Here is a 14,374-nt window from a genome sequence, read left to right as displayed (position 1 = left end):
CAGGCACCTCTATGTTTATTATATTTTATCTAATTACCTAATTGCACATATTATGTATTTTACAGCATATGTAAATATACTTAAGCATAAATGTAATTATGTGATATATGTGTGTGTATATATATAAATGTGTATATATATTCCTCCTGCCAAGGACCATATATATAGGATGTGTGTGTGTATCTATCTATCTATCTATCTGTCTATCTATCTATCTATCTATCTATCTAACTCCTTGTTTACTGTTACAATAATTTAATTCTGTCTTAACATTTTTAGTGGCAGAACACTTTTAAAAAATTTTTTGATTTGTCCCGTGTTGGTTTAATCCATTTCATTAAGGAACATTTAGTTCAATTTTGGGCAAAAAGAAGCATGCCTGACACACTGGCTATACTCTTTCAGCTGCATTAACTAGAGACAGAGGATGCCCCTGACTACAGCTGGGTCCTCTGAAAACACCTGTCATTCAAAACCCTGGAATATATTTTCTTCCTTTATTCTTACATCCTATATCCTCTATTTTCTCAAATTTTCAACTAAAAGGGAGGAGGAAATTTATTTTATATATCTATTTAATATATATATAATTTATTTCCAATATATGTCATTACTTATTTAAATATAAATACATATATGTGCATTTGTATACATATCCATATATATCAACACTCATTCTCTTTCTTCATGTGAGGTCTGTGTACACTGTATATACACATCATATATGTTATATATATGTTACACGAGCACAGGTACTTTATACACATTCCAGTATTTGCGGCTGGATTATCTACTCTATTCATTACCCTCAGCTTCTTTCTGTCTGCTACACAGATTGGTCCCAGGTTTTTAATAGAAGGGATGAGCAACACAAGGCTTTGCTGAGCTGAGCTGGGCTGGACTTGGGCACAGAACAAATGGGAATTAGATCTAGGTATTTCTGATGCTGGACAACTACCTTCCAAAGCCCCACCTTTATCATGGCCAAGTATCAACATGAGATTTCGAGTACTCGCGGGATATATGTCAGAGTGTGAGATTGTGAATTTGGGTATGGTAGTGGTTGTGGGCAGGACTGTATAATTTTTGTTTGCCACTCTAATGAAGGTTTACTCTTTTCTTTCTTTTTTTTTTTTAAGTTCCTTGAGAAGATGTATATCAGGAAGGAACGTAAATGTGAGTGTAATAAGACCTCTATAAAATAACTCAAGCATAGAAGAATCTTGTGAAGATAATCAGAACAATTTTATTTACTACATACTTGGCTATTTCTCTGTCTCATTTTTAACCTTAAATAAAATTCATGAGTGTCCCATGGATGTACAACTTTGACTTGGCAACATCCATAAAGTTCATACTTAATACTTAAAAAACATTTCACACTGGCTGTCTGCTTCCGTTAATCCATATCTAATGTATCCTATCAGTGGTGAGATCAATATTCACACAGTCTTCTCACATTTTTGTATCATTGTCAATATTACATAGTTATATCAACTATTTGATATATATAATATATATATATTTTTTTTTTAGCAGGAGGGCTAATATGTGTGTGTGTGTGTGTGTGTGTGTGTGTGTGTATACATACACATATGAAATAAATAAAACTATAAATAAAAGCAGAATTACTCTGGGGCACCTGGCTGGCTCAGTTGGGAGCATGGGACTCTTGATCTTGGAGTGGCGAGTTCGAGCCCCACGTTGGGTGTAGAGATTACTTAAAAATAAAATCTTAAAAAAAAAAAAAGGCAGAATTACCCTATTGCATTTTCCCATAGTATTATTTTCCCTGGTCTTGAGTGAACACCTCCCTTATTCTTTCTTTAGAATATTATTTTCTTTAATTTTGAATAAAGCTTACTCAAGTTTTTTTCCCATTTTAGGCATGTTAATCTTGATAATAAATGTGTACCTAAAGATAAGGTCATAAGTCATGAAGTTTAATGGAAACTCAAGATGATAAACATATTTAAATTAATTTTCCAAAAATTATTTCTTGTTAAAAATGTTAATGCTCATGTTAGGAAAATCAGAAAATATAAACTAACAAAAAGAATACAGAAACTGTGACTAATTCCTACAGAGTCAGAAATAACCACTCTTCACTCATTGGAATACATCCTTCTAGATCTTTCTCTATGAAACTCACTTTGTAAAATTTAATCAAAAAGGGATATATTAAAAGAACCTCGAGTCCCAAAGTCTTGTGAGTGACTGCATGTGTCTTCAAATACAAAATCTCTGGGTGATGACCTTTCATCCTCTGGGTGTGTCATGATTTCATCTCAGTAATCTGACTGACTACATGGCAATCGTGCTGTAAATGAGTCTTTGCCATGCCCTCTGTGAGGCCAGACACTTTCAGGTGATGAAGTACATGACAGAAGCATGAACCCAATAGGGTCAGCCCTTTCCCATTAAATTGTTACTTAGTGAGAACCAATGTGGGGTGGAATATCATGACGGCGATTAAGCATTCAGTAAATCTTATGAGTGCTAGTGTGGGCAGAGGTTTGTTAAACAGGAAAACAAATCCGAATCCAGAAAAAGTAGCTATTCCAGGGAAGCCACTCTTCTCAGAGTCCCTTGATGTTTTCAACACCTCACGCATGTGCACGTTTGGTAGCCCACAAGAGCAACAACGGGAGAGCTGCTCTTGCTGCAAGCCCGGTGGAGGAGGTGTCCAGTTCTACTGGGCGGGCTGGGGCAGGCTGTGTGCATTCAGTGCTGGGCTTCTCACATTCAGGTCCTGAGCAAAAGGGGTGTTGGCAGTGGGGGTCTGCAGAGAATCTAGTTCTTTTCCTGGTCCCCCTGCTACAGGCTTTGTTACATCTGTGCCTAATTCATAGCAGGCACTCAGGTTTGGCTTTAATTTCTGGACAAAATATTCAACAGAAGCAGTAGCCAGGTCAGCCTTGGTGAGGGGAAGTCCAAGTTGCTGAAACCGGTAAATACTCTGTATTTCTGCCTCCACGCGCACTTTGTTCATGAGATCACTAGGCGCCATTGGAGTGCCTGCAGAAAGACGTGGGCTGGCATGCAAAGGCTAGGTTTGCCTTTTCGCCCCAGTATCGAGCACTTCCTCTACGGTGGAGACCTTTGGTGGGTATTCACGAAGAACCAAATATCCTCATACTCTAGAGGACCCGATCTGAGGGAGCCTCTGAATGCCTCTTCCCCAAACATCTTCATCACCGACGGCCCTGCAGTCACGATCCTTCCCAGTCCGCCGAGCTAAACCATCAGCTACTGACCAGTACAGGTGACATACGCACCCGAGGCCGTGTCTCCTTTCAGACAAGTGGTCAACAGGATGAAATGCTAAGAATTCTGCCTACTGGAAAGTTCTCAGTTGTTGTTCAGGGCCAGCCTTGAGTTGGGCTAGAGGGTTGTGGTGTCCACTTGTGGCTGTTGCCACCATCTTGTGCAGGTTGTCTGGTCAGTCCCCTGGACTCAGCGAGCATCCCTAGGTCAGATATGCAGGCTGAGGAAGAGTGGCCGTGTGGGAGAACCGAGCACACCATGCAATCTGTTGTGTCCTCAACTTCTGCTCAAGCCCAGTCCTATACAGAAAACCACCACTTGATCGCGAGAAGTCATATAATTTGGTAATTAAACATGTGGACTTTGGGGCAAGAGGGTCTAGGTTCAAACCAAGCTCTGCTACTTAGGAGCTAAATGACTAGGGGGCAAATCGCTTATCCTCCCTATCAGTTTTCTCGGCTGAAGTAGGGATAATAGCAATAATAACAGAACTGCCTCCCAGAACTGTGGCGAAGATGAAAGGAAATGTTACAAGTAAAGTGCACGGAATAGAGCCTGGCACATTGTACACACACACTAAACATTCGCTGACTTTATGGCTTGGTGGATCAGATGACCCTGAGTTGACAATGGGCATCTGTCGCTTGTCACCTAACAGCTCATGATGAGACCACTGTAGTTATTAGTGCCAAGCAAAAACCAAGATTGGCCTCCCAAAAGAAGAAGAGTTATATGCCACAGAGTTCCTGGCTGGGCAGCAAAACCCTGGAGGCCTGTGCTCCGCTTCGCCTTCCCGGACGTGCCAAAGCTCCATGCGGCAGCCCCATCGGCCACAGGTGTTTCAAGTACACTGGACTCACTGGCTCAGACGACAGAGCTTCCTGGCCCAGCTACAAGCCTCCTCTTGCTTCAGGCTGCACTCAAAGCTGGCAACCTCTCAGCTCACTGAAGAAATGAGCTGAAACAGCACATCTAAATCTGGCCTTCAAACTCCAAAGACAAGTGCAAGTAGCACCCCATTATATATTACTGCCAATGCCCAGATCTAATAGCTGTAAGTAACTTCAAAAGCATAGATACTAATAAAAGTATGTCAGTAACTAAAGAGTGATACACTTTTTAGTTTTATTACCTTTGTTGTTAATGTAATTTATTTAACTGTAAGTATATTTAACTTTTAATAATGACTGTGTTTACCAACCAGCTCACGAAATTCCTGAAAATATCTCAATTGACTTTTATGATCTGGTACAAACTGTCTCTAGCACATTACTGATGGCAAGATTCACGGCTAGGAAAGATATTAGGGGTGGAGAATGGAGAGAAGTAGCTACCCCAACCGCCTGCCAGATTATTTCTACAAAGGTCATTACAGAGTCTTCGTGCAGGGTGAGAAAAGGCTCACACACAGGGGGATAGGGAGGATTTGTCTGACAAGGAAGGCTGCATTAGTTTGGGTCTGCCAAGGAGCAAATGGCAACATGGGATCGGAAGTTCAAGAGATTTCCTAGGAGAAGGAGCAGGAGAACATAGGGAGAGCCTTTAGATTATGATTCCTGTGTGATGCCTGTGGGAGGAGAGAGGGAAGGAAGGAGGATTGGGGGAGGAATTGAGCTGCAGCACAATTCAGATAAAGGTTTGTCTGGGCCAATGGGGAGTCTTCAAGGCAAAGTTGCCAGAAGGTGGATTCTCACATCTTGCCAGAACGGGCCTGCCTTGGTTCTTCATGTGCTCCGTCATTGGTTGGGTGCAGCCTGGGAGCGAGCCTCAGTGCAAGGCTGGGCAGCCACTGTCAGTCAGCCATACTCCGTGCAGCAGGAGATCTGAATGGTGTATTTCCATAGGCTTGGGAGCTCAGGGAACTAGAAGCCATCTGAATCTTTCCATGGGTTCACATTTCTGCATTCAGGGTCATACTCTTTCCCGAGGAATGCTCTATCTTCACGAAAGAGATCTGGCAAAGCTGTGAATTCAAATGATATTTCAGTTAACAAATTAGAAGGGTCAATCCCCCCCCCCCCTTCTCTTTCAGTTCAACAGCTGCAAGGCATGAAATTCCTTTAGGAAGTCCTTTAGAGAGTCCCTGATTTGAGGGGGTCTGTGTTTGTTTTTAAAAAGTCCACAAATTATTTGATGCTCCTCTCTTCAAAATGTGGTGTGTAACTCCTTTCCTCCTGAGCATGGGCTATGTCTAGACGTGATTTTTAGCAGTAGAATGTGGAAGAAGTAATGGTGTGTGATTTCTGAGACTAAATCATAAAAGACATTGTTCTCGCTTGGATCATTTGCTCTGGGAAGGACTAGCTGTTATGTTGTGAGGACACCCATCCTACCTATGGAAAGACCCACATGGAAAGGAATGGAAGTCTTCTGCAAACAGTCATGTGAATGAGCCATCTTGGAAGTGGATCTTCCAGCCCCATGAAGACTTCAGACAAGACTGGAAGCCCTACCGACATCCTGACGTGAGGGATTCTGAGCCACAGCCACCCAACCAAATTGCTTCTGAATTCCTGACTCTAATGATTCTTGTTTTAAGCCCTTAAGTTTAGGGATTGTTATGCAGCAATAGATGAACAATACAGATTTTAATGCCTGGAAGTGGGTTGCAGCTATGACAAGAACGGACATGTGGAAGGGAGCAGGAAGACTGGGTAGCGGGTTGAAGCTAGAAGAACTCTGAGGACAGTGTTAGCGAAGGTTGAAGAGCTCTGAAGAAACTGTTAGCAGGAACCTCGTGCACTTTGAGGAGCTGGTGAGTAAAGGCTTGCAGGGAAATGAAGTAAACACTTTGGAAATTGGGAGAAATGGTCTCCTTGTTATGTAATAGCAGGAAGTGTAGCCACCATCGGCTGAAGTAACGTGGGAAGTAGAAAGGGTACCTCACGAACGGGGTGATGTAACTAAGGAGATTTTTATACAGAATGTTGACGGTACTGAAGCTACCGCTTCTTGCCGCTTATAGTAAAATGCAAGAGGACAGAGATAAGCTGAAATCAGGACAGTTAAACAAAAAGGAACCAGGACTTTATGGTTTTGAAAATTCCTAGCCTCTCAGATGACAAATGATGTTTAAATTAAGAAATGATTTGTAGCAAAGATCAAATCAAAAAGACACAGAAAAGGACACTTCCAGGAAAACATGGTCTAAAGACGAATCCAAGGATTTAATTGTTAAATCTGTTGTTAGACCTCAGCGAGATTGGAGGTGATGCTTCTGAGTACCATTCAGTCAGACAAAAGTCCTACTGAAACTTTTGAAGTTGTCTCACAGATTCTCTTGGTCAAACATTAGGGCTTCTAAGAAACCGAAGGATGTTGATTGTCAGGAGAATCTCAAGAAAGAGAAGACCTTATCTTGAAGAGGTAAGTAGGTTTGTGGTGTGGACCCAATAAGATTCACAGGAGACCTGCAAAGTTTTTTGAAGAATTAGATTGGCATCAACACTGCCAACTTGGGGAATGAAGAGAAGTGGCTACCCCAACTGCCTGCCAGATTATTTCCACGAAGGTCATTACAGAGTCTTCGTGCCGGGTGAGAAAAGCCTCACACACGGGGATAGGGAGGATTTGTCCGACGAAGAAGGCTGTGTTAGTTTGGGTCTGCCAAGGAGCAGATGGCAACATGGGATTAGAAGTTCAAGAGATTTCCTGGGAGAAGGAGCAGGAGAAGATAGGGAGAGCCTTTAGATTATGATTCCTGTGTGATGCCTGGGGGAGGAGAGAGGGAAGGAAAGAGGATTGGGGGAGGAAGAATCTCGAGCTGCAGCACAATTCAGATAAAGGTTTGGCCAGGCCAACTGTTTAAGATTCCCTCTGCCCTCTGCCCCTTAACCCCCCAACGCGTGCACACTCTCTCTCAAAAAATAAAAAAATAATAAACAAAGCTTCCAGATCTCAGTTAACCTTACTCCTTAGTCTCCTTGCTACTTAAACTGAGGTCCACAAACCAGCAGGGTCAGTATGAACTGCAGCTTAGTAGAAAAGCAGAGCCTCAGGCCCCAGCCCAGATTTACTGACTAAGAATCTGCATTTAGCAGATTTAAGTTTGAGAAGCCCTAGTTCAGAGCTATTATCCTCACATGTCTGTGTAAGGCCTTTCTCTGGTTGTGTATTCATTCCCCTTTTATTCCAGTGCCCATTCCTATCCTTTTGCCCACCAAAGTCACTCTCTTTCATCTGTTTAAATACTTGATCTTAAATATGCATGTGTTTTTGAAACTGTAGTGTTGAATGTGTCATTCCAACTTACAGAAATGTTATTGTACTAGAAATCTTATTGTTTCTTACCTTTTGTCACCCTCATGGATTTAAGGTTTAATTATGTTGCAATGTGTAGATCTAGTTCATTGGTCTAACTACTGCATAGTATTTCATAGTCATCCACCGTGTTTTACTTAGCTATTTCCCCACGATGGGCAGCTAGGTGGCCTTGAACTTACTGTTGCCCCAAATAACACTGTGTGTCCCCTTATTGTCTTATGCAAAATTTTCCCTGGGCCAAACGTGTTCAGGAGTGGGATTACTGGGTCTTGGGGTATATGCGTACTTAAATTTCACAAAATTCTTCCAGATTGTTCTCCAGATTGTTTCTACTTGTTTATTGTCATTGGCAACGTCACGTCTTCTTTTAATATTTGAATGTAAAATGGTATAATATCATTGTTTTAATTTGCATTTATCTGTTTACCAGTGAGTTTGAGTATTTCTGCACCTTTCTGCTAACCATTCATTTATTCAACTAAAAATTACTGTGAGTGCCTTTTCTGTTCCAGGCACTGTTCTAGGCTCAAGGGAAAAGCACTCCCTATTCATTTTACATTGGAGCTTATGTTTTTGTTTTCAGTTTTTGGCAATTTGTCAGAGTTCATTATAGATCTACATATTAATCCCTTGTCAGTTTTAGTGACACAAAAATCTCCCCATCTGGATCTGTCTGCTAACTTTCTCTATGACATCCTTCAATGATTAGCCTTGTTTTGATAAGGTCAAGAAATATTTTGGCCTCCTATATTATGCAATATCACGGTGATAGTCTCCTGGATTTTGTTCTATTAGCTATTAGTGGTTTTTGTAGTTTTGTAGTAGTTTTACCATTTACAGATAGTGCTTTAGTCCATCTGGAGTCCACCCTTGTATGTGTACAAAGTAGTCATCGAACTTTCTTTTAATACAGTGAGCTAGATTTCCCCAACACAGATTTCCCTTTTCTCTAAAGGCTGCATCAGGAGAGATCTCAGCATTGAGTCTATTCTGGAACTAAGATGAGTCAGAGGTTTGCAAACATTTGCAGTTAGAAAATGTCCTTGCGAAATCTGAAACTGGGCGGCTCCCATGTGACTGCTTTGCAGGTTTGGCTTGTGGTTCGTGTTCTGGGGAGTAGCAGGGGCCAGAGGCTTGACAGCAGTGGACAGGTGCTGGTGGCGGTGAGTACATTTCCCTCAGGAGCCGAGAGCTTGCAGAGAGAGCGATTACAAATTAGGAACAAGGCTGAAATTCATCATAAATGTTAGAATACCACCCTGAGGCGTTCTCTGGTGTCACACATCCACATTCGCACACTCACTTCTAAAATGTATGCTGTGAAATTTGGACATGGTTTAATAGCCCGCCATGAGGACTCAGCGTAGCTAGAGTTTCAGAGCCTGCGTCCTGGGAGGCCAGAATACTGGGTTCAAATCCCAGGTCAAGTCACTCATCAGCTTTGTGACCTTGAGTAGCTTACTTCTCTCAGGGCATTACACGAGATCATCCTTATAAAGCACTTAGCCTAGTGCCAGCATACACGAGGTATTCAATGAAAAAAAGACAATAAAAAGGCCTATTAACTTTGCATTCCAGGGAATACACAAAATAAATGAACTCTGGCCCTCAAGGAATTTATGATCTAATATGAGGATGAGATAAACTACAAAAATAATTATACCAACACAGAAAACCTTTTATTTTGTTCTAAGACGGTTACAATATGTAATTCTTTTCTTTGAAGTCAGCCGATGTATCAGTTTGAGGGCTGGGGGCTGGGAAATGGGCTTGTGGACTGGGGTTAGGTTTCATGGAAGTTAAGTGGCTTCTAGGAAATCTCTAGACCAATGAGTGAAGGTTCCAGCAGAAGAGTCCCAATCTGGCTGGAGTGCGGATGGAAGGTAAGAGAATGGCCTGGAGTGGTCCTTGGGGCTGTGTCACAGAGACCTTGAAGGCTCAAGTGGGGTTGAATTTAATCTGGTGGACCCAGGAGATGCCCTGTGGGGAGCCCTGTTTAGGATTAAGTCTGGAGTGGTTGCAGAGTGGAGGATCGCAGACACAGGGGAGGGAGGGGCAGACAGTTAGGTGGGGTCTGAGTGGGGGCGCCAGGGCCCTGGAAGGTCGGGGAAGGGAGCAAAGCAGAGGCCCAGGATGGAAGAATCAACATGATGTAGAAGGGACAGGTGTCCCAATAGGTGATCTCTTCTCCCAGCGGCAATTCCTTCTGCTTTCCCTCCAACCTCAGCCGGACCTCCTTTCTCTCCCTCAGTTGATGACGTCATTCTCTGCCTCCTTTGTACCTCAAAGTGTTTCTTATGTTCATTCTTTCCTCTTTCCATGCCTGTTTCCTCTCCTTCATCGCGGGCCAGCCCTTCCCCTCGTGCTCTGGAGCCTCGGCTTCCTCTCCCCTTCTGAAATTCCCAGGCAGCATCTCCTCTTCTCACATCTTCAGGTGTGGTCTTAACCTTAAAGCTAACACTGCCAGTTACTTTACCAGCAAAATGAGTTTATTTGGGAATAGTAGAGAATCGCAGTGCGAAACAATCAAGGGCCAGCAAAACCAGGGACCAGTCTGAAAAGCAAAGCAGAGGAACACACTTTTACAGAGGAAAAGGGGGCTGTTGGGAGGTCTATTAACACCAAAAAGTCCACTGGAGGAAACTGGGAGGTGGAAGTATAATGGCTTTTCATTGGCTGAGTTGTGACAGTCTCTCATTGGCTGGACTGTTGCTGCGGAAGGAGAAACATTTCTCCCCACCTGCTGGGCCAGTGCAGTAGGAGCTCAAGTAGAGTCACCGGTGGGTCCTTCTCTTCCTGTTGGGGCCGCAAACCACCGCCGCTGGTAGGCTGAGAGCGCTCCCTCTCTCTCCTCCGGGCTCTGTTTTAAAGGAGGTTTCCTTTTATTAATTTTCAGTCTTCACTGGCTCTCTCCTTCTTACAAACCTGCCCAGGTAGGTCTTTCTTGGTCTGAAAGAACTTCTTTTGGACCTTGTTCTGATCTTAACTTCTATTTCTCTCCTACCCTTTACCAACAAATTTCTTGAGAGAAGGCTAACTCAGTGTGGGACTTCATTGTCCCACATTTATACTTCAGCCTTCCAAAATTGAATGCTTACCCTCACAAATTCTGAAGTCCCCGATGACCTCGTACAGGTCAACTCCAACCATTTCTTTTAAATCCCTTATCCTCTCAAACTCTGCTGAGCGACACCCCTTTTCTCCCCTCCCCACCACCTTCTTGCACTGACTTTGGAAACAAGTCTCCCTATTCTTTCTGTTCCCTTTTTCTTCCCATCCTGTTTAATCATTGGGCCCTTCAAACAAAGCTGCTTTTAATTATTTTTGTCTTCATCCTTCCACACAAGGAGGGAGGAATCTTTTCTTGCATGAAGTTAAAGAAAAAATAATGTTACATAAAAGTATACATATATGAATAGATATAAATATTAACATATTATATATAAGTAAAAATAAATATAAATGTAAGCGGTCTTTAAAAGTCCATTGTTAAATGGTGCTGGGAAAATTGGACAGCTATATGCAAAAGAATGAAACTTGACCACTCTCTCACACCATACACAAGGATAAACTCCAAATGGCTGAAAGACTCGATGTGAGACAGGAATCCATCAAAGTCCTAGAGGAGAACATAGGCTGTAACCTCTTTGACGTCAGCCACAGCAACTTCTTTCATGACACATCTCCAAAGGCAGGAGAAACAGAAGAAAAAATGAACTTGTGGGACTTCATCAAGATAAAAATTTCTGCACAGCAAAGCAAGCAGTCATCAAAACAAAGAGGCAGCCCACAGAATGGGAGAAGATATTTGCAAATGAAACTACAGATAAAAGATTGGCATCCAAGATCTATAAAGAACTTCTCAAACTCAATACACGAGAAACAAATAATCAAATCAAAAAATGGGCAGAAGATATGAACAGACATTTTTCCAATGAAGACATACAATTGGCTAATAGACACATGAAAAAATGTTCAAAATCATTGGCCATCAGGGAAATTCAAATCAAAACCACATTGAGATACCACCTTAACCAGTTAGAATGGCAAAAATTGACAAGGCAAGAAACAACAAATGTTGGAGAGGATGTGGAGAGAGGGGATTCCTCTTACACTGTTGGTAGGAATGCAAGTTGGTACAGCCACTTTGGAAAACAGTTTGGAGGTCCCTCAAAAAATTAAAAATAGAGCTACTCTATGATCCAGCCATTGCACTACTGGGTATTTTCCCCAAAGATACAGACGTAGTGAAGAGAAGGGCCATATGCACCCCAATGTTCATAGCAGCATTGGCCACAATAGCTAAATCATGGAAGGAGCCGAGATGCCCTTCAACAGACGAATGGATAAAGAAGATGTGGTCCATATGTACAATGGAATATTACTCAGCCATCAGAAAGAACAATTACCCAACATTTGCAGCAACATGGACAAGACTGGAGGAGATAATGCTAAGTGAAATAAGTCAAGCAGAGAAAGACAATTATCACATGGTTTCACTCATTTATGGAACATAAGAAGTAGGAAGATCGGTAGGAGAAGGAAGGGAAGAATGAAGGGAGGGGTAACAGAAGGGGGAATGAACCACAAGAGACTATGGACTCTGAGAAACAAACTGAGGGCTTCAGCGGGGAGGGGGGTGGGGGATTGGGATAGGCCGGTGATGGGTAGTAAGGAGGGCACATATTGCATGGAGCACTGGGTGTTATACGCAAGTAATGAATCATGGAACATTACATCAAAAACTAATGATGTGCTGTATGGTGACTAACATAACATAATAAAAAATGAAAAAAAAAGTCCATTGTTGACTCCCTAATATCCATCCATATCTATATCTATCTATCTATCTATCATCTATCTATCTATCTATCTATCTATCTATCTATCATCTATCTATCATCTATCATCTATCATCTATCTATCATCTATCTATCTATATCTATCATCTATCTATATTCTAATAGAATAGTAATCAGTTAGAAAATGGGCACTACATTATGACCCCTAAAATATAAAGACATAATAGCAATATAAGTAGCAATAGGGAGGCAGCTTTCCAATCTTTTTTTTTTTTGAAATTATGCTAATGGGTGAAGCGTAGTTTTTCCCTTTGTAGCATGACTCTCTACCACAGATTTCACTGCCACCTCTCTGGGAGGAATTTCCAATATCTCTAATTAGACAACATGCCCCCAGCTCCAGCTTCCTGCTGTTGCCTCAAGTGTAACACATCCCAGCAGAATGCATCATCTTCCTCCTTTTTCTACTGAATCTGCCTTCCCTTCCTTTTTTGTTTCTGTCTTCCTAGGCTCTAAGGACTTCTATATAAAGGCAACACTATTTGCAACCGTATAGTGATAAACAAGGTAGAGTTAGTGCGGTAAGACTTCCAAGAAATATGGTGGTGAGCGGAGTACTGTTTGTTTTTTTTTTAAAAGCAGCAACACAGAAATCAATGAGTCAACATTTAAGTTTAGAAAAGCCAAAAGGAAGGCCAAATAAATAATGTTCTTTTAAAATGTTGCATGAGAAATCTGATACAATTTAAAAAGAATTCTGATGGGTGGAAAGAACTGCATTACTTATTGGTTACATTTTTAATAAATAGCAATTGATGACAACAATAAACCTTTACTAAGAACCTTCTAGTTATTAGAAATGGATAGTGGGACTTGCTTTCTATTATTTTACAGATCCTCTGGGATTTCACTTGTGAGCACACTGATAAAGAAACTTTGATCAATGAAGCAGCTCACAAAGTTATCACTGAGGAAATAAAAAGAAAATGTTCAAGAATTTTCATACTATTTATAAAATCACTCTATTGGCTTTAGAGTTTGTAAAACTCAAGGACATCCTATGTCCTTGTCCTATGACATCAAGCTTTACTTTGACAAGAGGAGATAGAATCATTCTAAAATTTTCTACAAAATTCTGCCACTCTTAAAAAATTAGATCTATGATAGTCTTATGACTTAACGAATTAGTAAGAGTCCATGAGAATGTTATTTTTTTTTAAGATTTTATTTATTTATTTGACAGAGAGACAGCCAGCGAGAGAGGGAACACAAGCAGGGGGAGTGGGAGAGGAAGAAGCAGGCTCCCAGCAGAGGAGCCTGATGTGGGGCTCGATCCCAGAACGCTAGGATCACGTCCTGAGCCGAAGGCAGATGCTTAACGACTGAGCCAGCCAGGTGCCCCATAGAGGTCTTTAAAAAGTTCATCATTGACTCCCTAATTAAAGACATGAAACCTACTTGACCAAAAAAAAAAAAAAGGTAGCATCTACATTGTGCTAAAAACCGCAGCTAGAACCTATATGAAGAGGATGGCATTAAGCTCTAGCCTGGGAATACATGGAGCTTTTAATCCATTCACTCATCCTGTACTTTTTGAGGGACCACTCTGGGAATGTTCTAGGTGCCAGGAGTTCTGCAGAGAACAAAGGACAACAAATCCTCCTTTCAGGTAGTTTATCTGAAGATAAAGAAATCAAGCAGAACAGATCATGGATTTCACAGTGTATTAGAAGTGATACCCTAGGGTGCCTGGGGGGCTCAGTCAGTTAATCTCGGGGCTTTGGCTCAGGTCATGATCCCAGGGTGCTGGGATCGACCCCCACATCAGGCTCTCTGCTCAGCGAGGAGTCTGCTTCTCCCTCTCCCTCTGCCCCTCCCCCAGTTTGTGCACTCTCTCGCTCACTCTCACATAAATAAAATCGTAAAAAAAAAAAAAGTGATGCCCTAAATACTATGCAGAAAAATAAAGCAACGAAAGTTATAGGGAGGAGGGGGTTGTAATTAAAATCCTGCCCTGCATATCAGGGCAGGGCTCACAGGGC

At 41.8% G+C, this 14,374-nt stretch overlaps 1 protein-coding gene across 2 annotated transcripts in view; it reads left to right on the top strand.

Annotated features, from left to right (window-relative positions):
* The window catches only part of FAM47E (family with sequence similarity 47 member E), a 30,752-nt gene extending 29,357 nt beyond the window's left edge, over positions 1 to 1,395 (top strand). The window contains exon 8 of one of the 2 annotated variants that reach the window (XR_004628890.1): positions 1,140 to 1,172. Coding sequence is in view for 1 of the 2 variants with exons in the window: in XM_034671878.1 (XP_034527769.1) it covers positions 1,140 to 1,205 (66 nt within the window). In the remaining variant the exon portion in view is untranslated. Of the gene's footprint in view, positions 1 to 1,139 lie in introns of both variants that reach the window. The other variant, XM_034671878.1, reaches the window with a different exon arrangement.
* Positions 1,396 to 14,374: the final 12,979 nt, after the last annotated feature.

The sequence above is a fragment of the Ailuropoda melanoleuca genome, chromosome 11 (assembly GCF_002007445.2).
Source record: "Ailuropoda melanoleuca isolate Jingjing chromosome 11, ASM200744v2, whole genome shotgun sequence".
NCBI lineage: Eukaryota > Metazoa > Chordata > Mammalia > Carnivora > Ursidae > Ailuropoda > Ailuropoda melanoleuca.
This window is presented reverse-complemented; position numbering and strand designations above follow the sequence as displayed.